General features: G+C 42.3%; 1 protein-coding gene across 3 annotated transcripts in view; it reads right to left on the reverse strand.

Moving 5' to 3' along the window:
• Nucleotides 1-1,881: 1,881 nt before the first annotated feature.
• Nucleotides 1,882-16,801, reverse strand: part of LOC135901063 (Fanconi anemia group I protein-like) — an 87,947-nt gene continuing 73,027 nt past the window's right edge. For all 3 annotated transcript variants that reach the window (XM_065430751.1, XM_065430744.1, XM_065430734.1), the window contains exons 23-31: nt 14,392-14,560; nt 10,718-10,845; nt 10,460-10,637; nt 9,922-10,097; nt 9,089-9,205; nt 3,959-4,018; nt 3,760-3,855; nt 3,588-3,695; nt 1,882-2,070 (exon numbers count right to left, since the gene is read on the reverse strand). In XM_065430751.1, coding sequence (XP_065286823.1) covers nt 1,960-2,070; nt 3,588-3,695; nt 3,760-3,855; nt 3,959-4,018; nt 9,089-9,205; nt 9,922-10,097; nt 10,460-10,637; nt 10,718-10,845; nt 14,392-14,560 — 1,143 coding nt within the window. In that variant the 3' untranslated portion in view covers nt 1,882-1,959. The remainder of the gene's footprint in view (nt 2,071-3,587; nt 3,696-3,759; nt 3,856-3,958; nt 4,019-9,088; nt 9,206-9,921; nt 10,098-10,459; nt 10,638-10,717; nt 10,846-14,391; nt 14,561-16,801) is intronic.

Consider the following 16,801-nt stretch of genomic DNA (forward strand, 5'->3'; position numbering starts at 1 on the left):
AGTCTCGGAGCTTTTGCTTGAACGAATCCCAACTGGTGAGCTCCTCTTCGTGTGTCCGAAACCAAACTCGAGGTGTGCCACCGAGGTAAAAGACGACGTTGGCGAGCATGATAGTAGGGTCCCACCGGTTATTGCGGCTGACGTGTTCGTACAGGCTGATCCAGTCGTCGACGTCGTCCCCATCTTTGCCCGAGAATACGCCAGGATCACGAGGGGCAGGGAGAGAGATGTAGGTCGTCGAAGTGGCAGGAGGGGTCGGAGGCGGCTGAGTCGAATTGTCGTCGCCGGGAGCCATGAAGCTAGGCTCGACGTACCGTCCACTGCGAAGCTCCGTGACGAGGTACAGGGAACGTCCACTTCCACCAGATATGTTACGTAAGAAGACGCAAATGAAAAGCTATATACAAGTATATTTACAACGTAATACGCCGCACTTGGCCAAGAGGCAACAGCCCGCGCTAGCCTCCAATCGTTGTCGTCGTCTTCGTACTGCTCGCCTCTTCGTCATCGGTAATACTATTCCGTAGCAATATGAACAAAACTAGGTTGGAACAAGTAGTTTTGCCATGTCCAGTAACCGAACTGCAGCAGGAGGAAGCAAAGCATTAGTATGCCCCTGACAAACACACCGGAAGAAAACAGCCTCAGCATTTGTCTACCATTTTTAATGCAGTTGCTGAAAATTGCCTTGCATGGGTGCATGTGGAATGCAGCGTAGCACAGGTGACAATACCATGTGCGGTGTGAGCAAATGCTAAACACTGCCTCGTGTTCAGTGATTGTCAGTATTATGACAGTAGTTGGAGGTGTATTAAAATTTTGGTCATTCTGGGACAGCAAGCTAGCTTTTAAGAGGATCCAGTAAGAGTATAAATTCCAAACGATCTTTTGGAAACTGAGTTACCTAGATCATACAATTTTTTTCAGATAATAAAGTGCTCATGTTGAGACATAGTGATTGTGTGGTCAACCATCGTGCACAAGAATATCCTTATGTTGCTTGACTATTTGCAAAAAGGAAACACCCTTTTTAACTCTGTAGTCTACCGGTTATCTCCTCTACGCACTACATGGCCTGTCCAGCTCCATTATTTCCTCTTTATGTCGACTAGAATCGTGGCTAGACAAATTGTGGGCCGTGCAGGCAGAGTGGAAGGATGCAAAGTCATCACGTAGAACTGGGGGATAATCTGGAAGTGTCGACCCAGTGGACATGTCCATTTCGTCTCCTGCTGAAATTCCAATTAACTGGGCTGGAGTATGCGTGAGAAAAAGACAGGCACCCCCAACCAATCAGCACTTCAGGAGCAAACAAAATGGACATGTCCACTAGGCGGACACTTACAGAATACCCCCATGGCATGTAAAGTCTTTGTGCACAGAAGTCTTACTGTTGACTCTGCCAGAAGGTGCTTGGCAATGGCCATCATTGATTGTCCAGGCTTGTTATTGTTCACAATGGTTTACACCTGCTATACCACATGCACAATGTCTAATACCTGGCACTGCTTCTTTGCCAGAGGTGACATGTCACCATCAAAAGTCATGAGGTCTTTTCTTACCTTAAAAACAAAGTACTTTGTCACGTTCAGGAAGGAAGCGGTCTCCAAGTTGCTGTGGCTGGCAGCTAAGACATGCACGCTAAGAGTGCATGCATTTTCAACTCCTACCCCACACCAAAGCATCCCAAACACCATGCTAAGATTACAGTAATTTGGCTAGGACCGTTTCATGATCTAGGACCATAATCTAGCCTCCCATGTGTCACAATTAACGTGCACTGAAAGCGAAAGCACTACCACAGGAATCAAATAATTGGGTATGGTGAATTCAATATATTCACACCATCCCACTAGCAAAGATTTGACATGAAATATCTAATTCACACTCACAAAAGCCATTTATATTAACAATATACATTTTCAACTGTTCACATGTCACACTTTTATGTTGCAACTCTCACTTCTTGCTCCCTGGGGCTTTACGGAGGCGTTTGCTTTTTGGCTTTGCCGTACAAGACTTCGGTGCTGAACAGCTGCCTGTAGATGCCACGCTTGCATTGTCCTCATCCTGGAGAGACATCCCGCAGACTTAGTAACTTTTTTCAATACCAGATGTATGCCACTGCAACACCGCTGCACACTGTCACAGTACTCTGGTCATATTTTTTTTTTTGTTATGTGTTTCTGATACAATTATGAGTGTTGGCGAGCTAGTTGGTACATGACTTTGAAAGCGTAACAGTGCTAAGAGCTGGCCTAAACAGAAAGACAGAAAATGGCGCTCCGTCTTGATTCTCTCTGTTTAGTCCCATTCTTAGTGCTATTTTACTTTCAAAGTGTTTCTAGTAGGATACCACCAAACCACTTAAAGAAAGAGAGAATAACACCCTAGTTCATCGACGAAACTGTTAGGTGAATGAATCTGTGGGTAAATTCAAACACTAATGAACACATGTGCCTATTTGTTACCTTAATTATACACAGTATACACACAGTTCACCTACTACAGTCCACGCAAAAGGCACAATTTTCACCCACATGACTACAATAAGGACTACCTTTTTGGCCTTCTTTATAAAGCACCACAGGAACTCAATAAAAACAATCAATTGTTTTTCAAGCACATTAAAAAGCTGAATTCAGCACTATTGAACCAGCAGTAAGATTAAGTTTATCATTTGAAAACAACAAATTTTTTAGGACGTATCCTCTATCTGAGGAGGTTAACGAAAGTACAGGCACAGGTGACAAAGGTAATGCCCAAATATGTAACCCAGCATGTGTGGTGCTGCTCAGTTTTCCAATGATGGAAGCACAAAAACTGAGTAGATGGTGTAATAATATTGTCTCACTACAGAGTCCTCAATCTTCAGCTTATTTTAGAGGTTAGCACTAGGCAGCTGTCTGAGGCTGAAGGGCTGGCCTGAACCTTTGAAGTTATTTGCCTAATGCTTTGTTCTTTCACTGCATAAGTCAATATATTATGAGGTATAAAGCGTAATAAACAAAGCCACAAGAATGTCTGAACCCACAAGCATGAAGATCAGACATATCCATGTACTTCCCATGATTCCCATCGTGGGTCAACGACTTCAGTGCCAGAGTTCCCTCTAGTATATTGTAGGAAACTCTATGTGCCATGTGTTCAACGGATCTACTGTCATGCTCCGCTGAGACAAACGCTGCCACTAAAGGGGTCATTATTGGCATCGCTATAGAGGTTAAGCTTATGCATGCTGATTGGTCAAGTTCAAGTTATCCAGTGAAGACAAATTTTAGGATCGAAATTATGAAAGTTTGCACTTATAGAAATGCATGGGCGCTGCCTGGGATCTTTGGTCGGGATCAAATTAACTGAAAAATCAAATTACCTGGAGTCAAGTTAAAGGAAGTCTACTATAGTATATTCACTTTCAGGAACACACAAGACAGCAGAACTAAAAACAACGGTGTAAACACCAGGATAGGTAACAAAAATGTGCCTTACTGCACTGCTATAGTATATTCACTTTCAGGAACACACAAGACAACAGAACTAAAAACAATGGTGTAAACACCAGGATAGGTAACAAAAATGTGCCTTACTGCACTGCCACTGGCTTCTGCAGACTCCTCTAGGCGAGCCTGTACTGTTGCTGAATTAATGCGAAAGTCTCGAGCGGTGCTCATCTTCACAAACTCCATAAGGTTGACCTGCATGGGTAGCACATACAGGTTGACTCATGCGTATGCCTGAAACGGACATATGTCAACTGACCTTTGACTTCTTCATCAACTGGATGAGCAGCTTCTCATGTTGTTCAATGGCATAAATTAGGGATGGAATGGTACTTAGTTCCCTTACAACTGCAGCCTTAATGCAGGTGGCAAAAGAAGAATGATGTGAATACAAAAGCATCACTCAAAAGTGTACAAATTTATCACAATACAAGCACATCTCAGATGTTTGCACCAACCTTCTGCACTTCATCTCTCCGTGGTTTTTTCTTCGCTGGCTCCCTTTCAGATTCTCCATTCTGCATTTGGGGTAGGGGTGGAGAGTTCAAAAGTTCAAAACAATAGACTGATCCTAGTTGTAACGAAAAGGAGCTCATTCAAGCTAAAGAAATTTAAACCAGAAGGTTTATCTGTGGCAAAAACAGCCATCAGTCACTTTCTATAGTTCAATCCTGGCATGAAATAAAGAATTGCTTTGAATTATCTGATTTTTAAATAAAACTAAATGGCTGAGAAGCATGGGCATTTTTCAGAAATGAAGCAGAAGGTCAAGTTAAAAGGTAGGTAAAAATAACTAATATCTAACAGATTTACAATGTATTTGCATTACTTGTATATTGCTCCCAGGACACCTTCATGCCACTTGCCCTTACCACCTTATAATGCACATATGCAAAGAAACCTTGAGTTAAAGGGTCCCTAAAATTGGTTTTGTTGTATGCCTTGACACACAGGGTATATCTCAAGAAATGCTTTCTCAAAAGAATTGCATGCCAACACGGTGTAATAACACAGTTGCGAGTGGTTAAAGATTACGCTCCCTTGAAGCCATGGTGTTCCCCTTAAACTTTTACACCATCAACCATTGCAATGTCCTGTTTACTTCAAGTGGTGACGCAGGTGTTGACTACTTCTCTACTTCTGGTTGATTTGAACCGTGTGTTCCCGTGTCTTTCCCATGCAGTTTTTCTTGCTAGCCTTGGGCTACATGGAGCAAAATTGAAGGACAAACTGCATGCGATGGATTGAAACGCGGTGGCGCACACACAATGTTCACTGGCTTGCACCGCATCATGAAAAAAGGGATGGATGCCACCACGGGCGTTCACCGAATTTCTTGCCATTCCTCTATTTTGATTGTTTTTCATGCAATCTGGGTGGAACAATTATTGGTTACAACAGAATTTTCATGTCACTTGAAATATTGTTGTAAGTGGGTTTGACTGTATTGGAAAGCAAGTTCAATTGCCTTCGCAATGCTTTTTTCGTATCTCCTCTTAGGATATTTTTCTGCTATCATATTCCGGGAAAATTATACACAACACTTTGCTCTCCGACAATTGCTGAACCTGCAATTACTGCTAAAAGTGACTTTCCAAAACTGGAGGCAATCACTGTGTTAACTAAGAAGGTTGGCGATCGCACTGACATGCAGCGCTTGCATCTTCTACAGTGTGTACTCGCTGCTTTACTCCCTGCCTATACCTGCAGAGCAAGACGAGCGTAATACAGTGCTGGTATTATTCATCTTCTTGGCACCAAAGAAATCATTGCTGCTCCTACTTTCACTGGTTGCCATTGCTAGAGCTGTAGCAGACGATCTGCATTGTCAGGCAGAAGTGGCCATTGGTTTGTAGAAATGTCTAAATTTATTGCATTTGTGTACTTATTTATGTGGTAACATTCTTAAGTTACTTCACACACTTTCTGAGGTGTCGGCCAGTTGGTCTGTCTGTCTGCCTCTCTGTTTTCCCTCTGACATGGGTCAGTTGGTAGATGCGGGACTGGTTGGCACAGCTTCTTGAAGAAACTCTTTGATGCCGACCGGAACACTGGATATGTGCCACTGGGTCTGTGCTGGCCTTTAATGAACCTCTTTGATGCTGACTTCGAACACTGGCTATGTGCCAGTAGGTGTGTGCTGCTCTTCAGTGAATGTCTTGGACGAATTTGGGTAACTAGGTATGTGCCACTGGGGATGTGACACTCTACAATGACGAGAAAGATTCCTTAAACTTCTCCTTTGCTGAGAAGAATCAAACCCACATCACAATGGTTCCTCAAGGACAGCAACCCAACGCATTAGGAGGCTGGGCCACAAATGCACAGGGTATGTCTCACATTTATTAGACGCCTTTCATGCGAATGCTTTCGCAAGCTGCGTCATGATTGCCCTGGGTATGTGCCGCTCTGCAATGACCATCTCACTAACTTCGATCAATAGGTAAGTACTATGGGGTGTGCCGCAAGCGAGGGAACCATTCTCAGCATTCACAGGCACCGGTGCGCTACACTTCTCGGCTGGGAGGCCGTGTGCGAACTTCTCAGCAGTGTCACTAGATGGTGCTGTGTGTACAGAAAGAAGGGCGAGAGACCAGCCTGGTTGCCACATGATGCGTTTCTCAGCGTTCGCCATGCATTGGCCCATCATGCATTTTGGAGGCCATGCACAGGGTTCGTGTCACCGGCACTAGATGGCACCGAGTGCTCTCAAAAGGCCCCACACCAGGCCCCATAGCAAATTTTGGTTATATGCCGGCAGTTGTTACGTGTCCTCTAGGGAGCATTCTGCCACAAAAATTTTTCAGATTGGCTCATTAATAACTGAGATAAAAATATTTCAGTGCCGTGAACACATGATTTCAGAAGGCAAGCTTCACTGCCAAGCGAGACACTCTCTCCTCTTGCCCCGTCAAGCCTCCGCAAGCGAAATTCCTTTCCTGCGTTCCCCCATACTAGATCTCGAGGATCACACGACGCATACGTCACGGGCCCCGCCTTCATATTTTTTTTTCCTCTTTGCTTTATTGCAGCACGACACACTTCCGCTGATGGCATCGTGTGCGAGCTGTTGCGATTGTCTCGTTTCGCCCAGCACTCTATATTATGCGCTGTGCACGAGGACACTTGACTAGCGGTATAAGTCCGTGCTACACGAATACTGAGGCAGACACAAGCGGATCATAGAACATGTTCCCGCGCTGGAACACGGTAAAAAAAGACATAGTTTTGGTATCTGCACGCGCAACTGTACAACGTGGGAACAAGCAGACGAAATGGAAGTATATCTCTCTTGCTGTGGTGCGAAGTAAAACAAAAACATGCAGACACTCGGTCTGCGTGTTTTATTATTTCTCTAAGCTTTGATTCGTCTATTCAAGCAACATATTACACAAATAACAAATGTTGCCTTGAATAATTCTTGAAGTCACGTGTCACCACAAGCGACGTTACAGCACAAACATGTGTATGTAGGCACATTAGCATGTGTACGTCATCCTCCAGCTTGGAGTGCAGCGGCCACTCTGGAGAAGGGAAAACGGCATTCAGTTTGAAGTTTCAGATCTTTCTGCGGTGCATAGCGATGCAATACATTGAAGACACAATCGTTCTCATATCACGCATTGTATGCTCTGCGCTTGTCAGCTCGAAATGGCCAGACCTGGTGAGGGGTCCTTTAGGCAAGAAAAAGGAGTTCCGCTGTAGTACATGCCTCATACATAACTTTTTCTGATAGTACCAATACATTGTGTCGCTATATTGATTCAATGTAATTGCATTACTGTCGACAGTCATCGTGAGATGGTTTCAGCCACAATTTTTTTTAGAGTACACAAATCACCCTGTATACGTATGCTATTAAAAATAACCTGAATGCAGTGGTGCGCTTCAAACATTCCTGATGATGTAACATGGGTAGGCCAAGAAGATTGCTCGCCCAAGTGACATCACTCACCCACCCTATGTAGCATGGGAAAGGGCTGCTGAAAACGCAGGGGAGCGGCGCCACTGTGATCGGTAGGGATGCACATTTTTAAAACCTTATAATAAATTTTATGCTTTACAAGGGCCGCTTAAATCTCTCCTAAGGATCAGAAGAATTCACCCTACTGACTCTGAATGTTTGTACAAAATCATCAAAATCTTTTCGGGTCCCTTTAACAAAGCTCAACATGCTATGTGTCATGGTTACTTAGGAGCTATGGGATCAAATGAGAGCTAGGGTGGCCACGTTTGAATGGGGGTGAAATGCGAAAATGCTTACGTACTTCAACTTAGGTGCATGTGGGTGGTCAAAATTATTTAGGGCCCTCCATAATGATGTCCCTCATAGAAGACCCTGCAGGTTTGGGACTTTAAACCCCAACTATTATCAAGCATCAAAGCTAGCAATGTGTCCCTTCTATCAGTGGCTTTTCCTGGGTTTTCAGCTATAGTTGGCATTCAACATGCTCAAAGCTACAACCACCACCAGCCATTGCCCCAATGGTGGAGTGCTCGACTGTGGTAAGGTCAGCCTAATTAACAACAGATCAAGCACACAACAGTGTGAATGCACAGTCATAGGCTTTTTGCTTTCCAGTTTTACCAATACAAAACAAAAATATTACCGGAAAAGTCCACTCAATTTAAACTTGTTATGAACAATAAATTTAAACTTGTTCTTCTGGCTCCTCCAGTATTTCCATAAAATGAGCACAACACAATGCTAACATTGTGACTAAGTAGAATAGCAACTGCTATCACATGCTTCTTTTTTCTGCCCCCTAGACTGCAGTGGTAGGGTCAGTAGATAATGGAGGTAACAAAATTAGTGGGACGAGTCAAAATTGCCATATCTAAAATGATACAAGCCAAGCTTTTATTGCCAAGCTCCATTCCTTGTTAGAATAAGAGCACATGTCAGTACAAGACCTTACTCTATGAAGCTCAGTATAACTTAGTATTAAATTTAGTTCAAGATGTTTTTTAAGATGGAATAGTTAACATACTAGAATTTTCAATGAATTAGTTAAACAGAGAAATCTATCAACAGAATTTTTTTTTTTTACTAATTTTCTGCTTTTGTCAATGCACTTTGGTTTAAACAAGGCTCTCACTTTCGTGCCACTATTTTTGCCGGGCCAAGGCATGGAAGGAGAGCATTCTCATCATTGTGTGCAATAAAGGCTGCCTCAAGGAAGTCTAGATGCGTAGAAGGCCCCACTAAAGTTGTTTACACATTTGGTCAAATATAACAAACGAATGCAGCATGCTTTGCACTTGTTGCTGCGGTGTCAGCAGGGTGAGACAATGAGTGAGGGACTTGTTCCTTATTTCCATATATGCAGAATGACCAGTGCTGGTACACATTCAGCCAAGGGTTCTTTGATGAGATGCGACTATGCTCACAACATTTGCCCTCACTCAAACACTCCTGTTCGGTTGTGTAAATATGTAAAAGAAATGGGAAAATGGATCAAGTGTGCCTCATATTGATGCATGTAAGGTGCTCAAGTAAATGTGAGCCAATGACTCTTCAAAACTCGACCGAACAAAACTGGTGCAAACTAAAACTTGCAATGTGCTTCTCTGGACACAGTACTCACTTGGAGGAAGGTGATCATTGTGTAGACATTTGGTGTGAGCTGTGTCGCTGCAAGCTTTATAAGCTTTTCATATTTGCTGCAGAAGCTACCAAACTTCGAGGTGTAGAGTGACAGATACTGCAAAGAGTCGTAAAAATTAATAAAATGACCAACAGTAGTGAGTTAGGCCCATTTAGAAATTAAAGGCTATGGACCCTGATGAATTTTGTAGCTCTATTGACTACAGGCTGCCTGGAAAGGCAGTGCCTGCATTTTTGTAACTTGGAAATAATAGCCTACGTTGGTTTTAGTACAAATAAGTAGAAAAAGTGAGAAAAAGACATAATAAAGTGAGGCTGGGGGAAGAAGGGGTGTTCAGAGAAAGCAGAACCTGCTTCAAGTTAAAAAGGTCTGCCCCCTTGTTGCAGTTTCACTTTTTAGTCATTTTAGTGCTTATTTTTGTGGCAGCTTCATAGACTAGGACCCTGAAACCCCAGCAGAATGCTGCTTTTGCAATTGTTTATCAAGTATGAGGACAAGATGTGCAAACTGCATTCGACCAATCACAGTGAACATAATACAGTGTCATATCCACTGCCAAAAATCACCGCCGCTGCATGCTACTGCAGTTGATGGGGATATACATTTCTAAAGAAGACTAAAATACAAGTACACCGATGTTGGTGATGTCGTGGCCACCAAGGCATCATCAATACTAATTCTGTACTAACAAAGAATAACAACTATATGCTTAGTCTGCATCCCAGGGCCCCTTTGTGTGCTAGCAAAAGCAGACACAATTTTCCTCAGTTTTTTTGCACTTTCGTTGAACAAGCAACAAGTTTCCACTGTACCAGTTTGCTAAGGCCAGCAAGTGAATTGTACAGCCGAGTGAGCTGCTTCATGACAGTCTCAGTGCACTGCCCAGCTGGCAGCTGAGACTGGGTCAGCTCTATGAAGATTGCCACCAGGTAGCCAAGCTGTCGGCACAGACCCACTTCCTGGACCTGTCTTGAAGATCCTGCAGAATCTAACAGTGCAAGGAAGAGTGTCACATCTATTGTTCCAAATAAAACTGTGGCAATAAACTGAGAAAACATCTTTTGTGTACGAACTATAACTGTAGAAATGCATTCATGCACCCACATGCGTGCACACACACAATTTTTACATTCTAAGGAAAAGAAAAAAGTAAATACAATTAGTAGCAGATAGCTTGCACTTGCAGCATATCACTGAATTTGAACTAATAACATGAGAAAACAGAGGCTTTAACAGCTTAAATTTGTCACACGGTGTTAGTGCATGGTCACCTACGGAGCACTAGGTTAGCTAAATGACAGCAGCAACCCATTGTGCAGTCACAAAAAAAGCCAAGTCACAAAACAATACCTTCACTGTCACTGTCCTTCATATGTGCCTCCAAAGCAGTACAGGATCTGACCAGTGCCAGCAACCAGTCAATACGCTCATGAACTTTGTGGATGTGCTCGAGAAGTGCTGGCACCAGTGATGCTACTGTCTTGGCATTGATAAGGGAGAACACTTGCTTAGTGGAGAGCTCCACATCCTGTAAAAGTTAAGAAAGTACAGGTTGTATTGTATAAGGTTAATTGACAGATATCAGATGATAAAGCAAAGAGGACGTACCTCATCCACATCTCCAAGGTTGTAATGAAAGCTGACAGCAATATTGCCAAAGTTCTTGAGACAGTCATGTGTCTGGTGGCTCACAGCAAGATAAAATGAGAGTAGACTGCGAGCAACAGCTGGGTCGGCTGGTGAGGTGGAAGACAACCATTTCTTTAATTCATCATTACGCCTGCTGTCTACCAAAGCAGAATAAATATGAAGAAAGAAGTGACAAAGCCTGAACAATCATTTAAAGAAATGTATAAGAAAGGGAGCATAAAGCTGTGAAAATCCACACCTGTAATAGCACACTGATTATTACCAAGCTAGTTCAGTGAGTCAAATGACAACACATTAGGATGCATACTAAATAGAACTGTGTACTCATTTCCTTGCTTCAGATATTCAATATTACAATGAAACTTGAAATCGCAATATAACATCATGGCATTTAAAAACAACCATTGTATTGAAACAACAAGGTTTCTTTTGGTAAATCAGTTCTGCGGACGCCTGAAAATTGGGGGAAATTACATGAAAGGGGAAAATTGTCATCCACCTGAATTGTAACAGGAAGCACCAAAGGAAACCGATACAGATTTCTTAGCAAGCCTCACAGCTGAAGAAAAATTTGTCCTGGTCCGGGATTCGAAGCCGGGACCAACGCTTTCTGAGACGGTTTCCTTGTAGCTTCCTGCTACAATTCAAGTGGGCTACAATTTTCCCCTTTCAAGGCATCCTTCTTGCTATAAGACTCAGCACCGCTACGAAGTTAAGCGAACACATTATTATGGTGTCCTCAATGTTGTTACTCAAAAGAAAAAAAACATTCCTAGCTCTCCCTTGGCAATACAAAATGCATACAAAATAAAAAGAGCACTTTTCTTGTTAACCCTGTGACTGCCAATGACGAGGTATATGATGATGATGAGTTATTGGCAGCCCCTTTGAAACAGGGCGATGACAAATAGTCACCTAGCTTGCTTGAATTACTCAGGTATACTATACAAACTTTTCTTCTAACATTTTTGTATAAGTCTCTTTAATCTTGTTTTCTTTGTACATATCTTTATCTTTTAATCTTTTTTTCTTTGTACATATGCCTGTAACGGATCCGGTTATCTCAATCTCTTCCCTGCCTTTTTTCCACCAGTACTCTAAATGTAGCATCCACTTTCAACTTGCCATCCCAATGAGCATCCTCTGGTTCCAACGATGAATTAACTCATCATGAACATTTGGCAATTTTTGCAGATGTGTATGTGTTGTTTCTTGTAATTTTCACAAGAAAATAAAACGGCGGCGGTGCCGCGGCAGCAGCAGCAGCAGCAGCAAAGAAGTACAAGGTAAGGCTAATGTGTGTTGTATGTTTAAATGATTCAGTAGTGCATGATTCCTTGATGCTAATAGATTATGAGCTCCAGAAAGATGCTGACAAAGAACAAAAGTAAAATCTTCCACAATTTATCCTTGGTCGAGGTAACAAAAAATAATTCTATAAGCCAAGACAAGTCAAACCTGATTGAGGAAATTCTACAGGAAGGATTACTTGGATAGATAGCCTGGCATTAAAAATTTGTGCACCAGAATACCAAGATTATGTTTTATAAAGTTATACCGAGGCAGAAAGAATTCTGTGTCCAGAGCAAAGAGTAAGCATAAGGTGAATGAGAACAAAATTATATAAGCTTGGCTCTGTATGTGGTGTTGTAGGTGTGATAAATGCGATCTGTATGCTGCCTTAAGAAAGAATGCGATAGTTGCATGAGTATGAAATAAGGCACAGTAGAGAGCAAAAGAAGGTCTTCAAGTTGAAGTAGCAGCGAACTTCAATGCATTTAAGCTATGTGCAAGTTTTCACCTTAGAAAAGAGACTCATCAAATTCAACATACACGATGAAAGGACCCCACTTGTGGATACAGAGTCAGATATTCCCCGGGGATGATGTAAACTTATCTTCGCATACAGTTTTGTGGACTCAATAAGAATCAGAATCACAAGTGTTTGGACTTACTTAAGCTCATCCAGAGTAACAGAAGCTTCGAGTCACTGGGACTCACGAAGACTAAAGACTCAAAGTGAAGGAACCGTACATATGGCAACCCACAGTGAAAAATTTAATAACTTTGTCAAGTTTTTAATAAAACTTGACAATTCTGACCCCATATGGGCACTTTGTTGATTGTGAATAAGGCTCCCTTGTGAGGGCTGAAATATGAAGTTTTTAATAATTTTTCACCTTGCTTGGCACCTGTCCTGTTTCTTCATTACTTTTCTCGAGCAGATGAGATTTCGTTACTCTAACCTCCGCTCACTAAGACTCAGTCCCACTTGGGTTCACTTCGTCTCGCTCAGTGTCATCGGGACTTACTCACACTTAGACTCACAGGGGACTCTGAGCCTCAGTAAATTAATAAGCGAGTTTACTTTTCTCCACGGTTACAAATGATGAGGGTAGTGGCAAAGATGCAGCAAACAGGACTGTCACAGCTGGGAGTGTAATAGAAGAAACAAAAACGAAAACAGAGGGAATTAGAGAGAAATGCAGTGCTGCTGTGCAAGACTGATGCACGCTAACATCTTCCAAAAATATGTGTATGCCGCGGTGAGTGTAAAAAGTGAAAGACATGAGGGACAAGCCTAGGAAGAGTTCTACTAAATTAAATGGCTGCAACTTGTCTGTTACTGAGCTTTTATTTTGGAAAAGTTTTTAGAAATAACGTTCCATGGCTAGTGCTTTAAGCTGGTGGTTGGGAAAAATATTCTTGACTGAACACGGTTTCAAGGCTCTTTATTGAAGGCCTCTGCAATGCTTTTGACAACTACATAGTGTAGCTGGTCAGTCGACCCATCCTCAATTTTAAAAGTAAGAAGGCTGAAATATAGTTTTCTTTCTCCACGATTTCTTCAGGTGTGTATTAAAGCCACCAATTTCAATATTGCAGGCACAAGCCACCGTATTTCTCGGCTCACCCTAGCACGTTTTCACTCGCACCTAAAGCATACAGTGCAAAGGAGGTGATAGGGTCTTATTGCACTTGGACTTGATGTAGAACATGATGCTGCTCCACTTCCACGGTCGCTCTTGGCAGTGCAGCATGCAATTTGAGAGGTGTGTTCGCAAGCAGCTGCGTTTATTTCAACTAATTCAACATCTGCGCTCGTGGAAGTTTTCAGTTATTGTCTCAGTATTCCTTCGCGGCAGCAGCGAAATTTTGTTATATTGAAAATGTGTATAGACACACTTCATTATATTGAAGTTCTAAATACATGGTTGCTCTATGGACAAGAAGTTATAAAAAGTTATACTTCACTATATCGAGAATTTCGTCATATTGAAGTTCACTAGATGAAAGTTTAACTGTAGATACTAGTATTTCAATGAAGCACTACAGAATATTCAGACACTTTGTGGCCTTCATTGTGGGTGAAAAATCAGTTGGCGAGTGTACATTGTTGCGTTTATGTATTTTCGTGAAAGCAACAAGGTATTAAGCAATGGGCAAAGGTAGGCGGACTGTTCAACAGCTTGCTGCCTAACTAATATCATGTGGAGGGTGGTTGCTTCACTCACTGTACAGCATAGATATAGCAGCACTGCTCCAGGTCTGCAGGTGCCCACCAATAAATATTGTTCCATTACAAAAGAGAGAGAGAGAGTGAAAGAAGGAACGAAGGAATGAAGGCTTACTTATGCTCTGCTGCTTGCAGATTTCCTTCATCCAATCTTGAAGGTCACCAAACAGTAGGGAACCGGGCTCAATAAATCGGCACAGACAGCAGCAGATGAGCATTATGGGAATGAGCTCCTTCAGCCGTGTACTGTCTTCAGTCTGGCACAAGATGTCATTTACCAGTGCCTGCAGCATGTATTAATGTAATTTAAAGCAACATGCACCAGGTGAGACAAAACAGACGGTAAAAAGGCCTCCACAGAAGTGTATAAACAAATGAGAAGCCATTGCAGGCCTCTAACCTGTTACTACAAGATGTATCATATAAGATACGCATAGAACAACTTTTTCTAGCATAACAGAATCGAAAAGAAAGAAAATGCTACATATTGACCTGGAATTTACGTCTTCTCTAGCACTGAAACCTATAGCAACTTAAGCAGTGGAAATAATGTTTTAGTTAATTTTCCTTTAAATATAAGTATGGGAGCAGCTCGTCATAACAGGCAGAAAGTTAGAAAATAAACATGTTATTTCAACAATTTATACAACTGAAATCGGCGCAAAAAAATATAAGGGTGCTTATTTATTCTTAGCATGCTGTGATGCTTCGATCAACAATGCATGCAGTCATGGGTTGTTTTGTGGAGGACAGTAGAGATATGTTTCCTGGTAAAAGAACAAATATGGCAACAAAATTTATTGTTTGCATGAGCTATACTTTTTCTTAGAACTGTTATTGATGCAAAATAAGTAATAAAAAGAAAATGCCATCGTGTTTATGATAGTGTGGGACCTGCCATGGTAAGGAGCTACTACAGTGAAATCTCGTTACTACGAACACCACGTTAACAAACTTTTCAGATTAGTGAACTTTTCAGAATTCCCTGTTGACTTCTTATGTTTTCAATGTAAAAATATTTCAGTACTACGAACTCCAGAATACCGAACTTTCCAGAATAACAATCGTTATTCAGTTTCCGAGTCATGTTAAAGGGACATTTAAGACAAATGCTAAGTCAAGCTAAAGTGATAGATTAGTGCTCAAGAATCTCTAAGGCGTCAATATTATTGCGAACAGAGCCTTAATAATCACGAGATTGAGGTAAATGCAGGACATGATTAGAGACTCCCCAGGTATATCCAAGCACTTGCCCGATGACGTAAGCACTCCTCAGTTAAATTCTGTCACTAGTGCTCAACTACTCGCTGCAAAAAACATCCTTGTGTTGTATTACAAGATGAAATAAAATGCTACTTGTCCAATTCTATTTCATTTTTAGAAAAAAGGAACTCACTCAAATTGCCGTTGACAACGATGCGGGCGGTTGACCGGTTTCGTTTGCACTCGACTCTGCACCACCCACGCGTTCGTGTTTCAGTACTTTCCTGATCGCGTAGTGCTGCGTTGGTTTTGCTGGTTAGCGAACCTCACACAAACTGGAAGCATCAGAGAATTGAACTTCCATGTGATGTCGCGGGATGACCAAACGGTCTATGCCACTTGACCAAAAAGCAGCTGCGGCGGAGAATCTACTGCTCTGTCTTGACTTGGTACTGCTGTCTGTCGGGCACCGTTTTACTCACTGACAGTAGGCAGCAAAGGATGGTTATGGCGTATGCAACAGCAGCACTCCCCCTTTGGGTGAAGGGAGATTTGAATTTAGAAAAAGGCATTCGGACCTTTCAGATGCAATTTTCTCGTAAACTATGTCTTTTCTTGGCACGAAACAAGGGTTGCAAGCTTTCTGGGATGGTATGTAAACAGTCCACATCGACTTAGTATTTGCCTTTAGGGTCCCTTTAACAATGCCTCAGTATTACAAACTAATATTCAAAAGTCTGGGGTTTGTTAGATTTCCGTGTATCCTTCATGGCAGCCGAAAGAGTAGGCTAGCAGACAACAAGGCACAGAAAGCGGACGCCGCGGCGCACACGTTCAGAAAACCTGAGATGGCGCTCAATAAAGAAAACGTGGGAGATAATTTTTATCTACAGCGGAGGTGACGACGCACTGGGTGTTCCGAGCGCACGCTTTGCCCAGGCAATGGTCACCTAGCAACGCAGGCGTGTCTCTTCCTTCTTTCGCCTTTCTTTCTGCGCATGCCTCTTTCTTTCGCACTTCTTTCTGCGGCCGTACTAGCTACACGTGCGGAGGAATGTAACCGCCATACTCTCGGGGATGCCACATGGTCGCACTTGGCACTTTGGAATAGTTCAGGTGTTTGTATTGAGTAAGACAGTTGCAGTGTCCACGGCAAGGAATGTGAAAAACTAACAAACAACAAGAAACAATGTGCTTTGGAGGCGACACGGAGCTTCCTTTTTGTCACTATTTTTCTCAGTGTCAGCGTCTGATTTGCATGCTTCCCTTATTATACAGTGCTTTGGTGGTGCGTGGTGGAGGAATATATAGAAAATAGCAAC

This window comes from Dermacentor albipictus, chromosome 1 (assembly GCF_038994185.2).
Source record: "Dermacentor albipictus isolate Rhodes 1998 colony chromosome 1, USDA_Dalb.pri_finalv2, whole genome shotgun sequence".
Lineage (NCBI taxonomy): Eukaryota > Metazoa > Arthropoda > Arachnida > Ixodida > Ixodidae > Dermacentor > Dermacentor albipictus.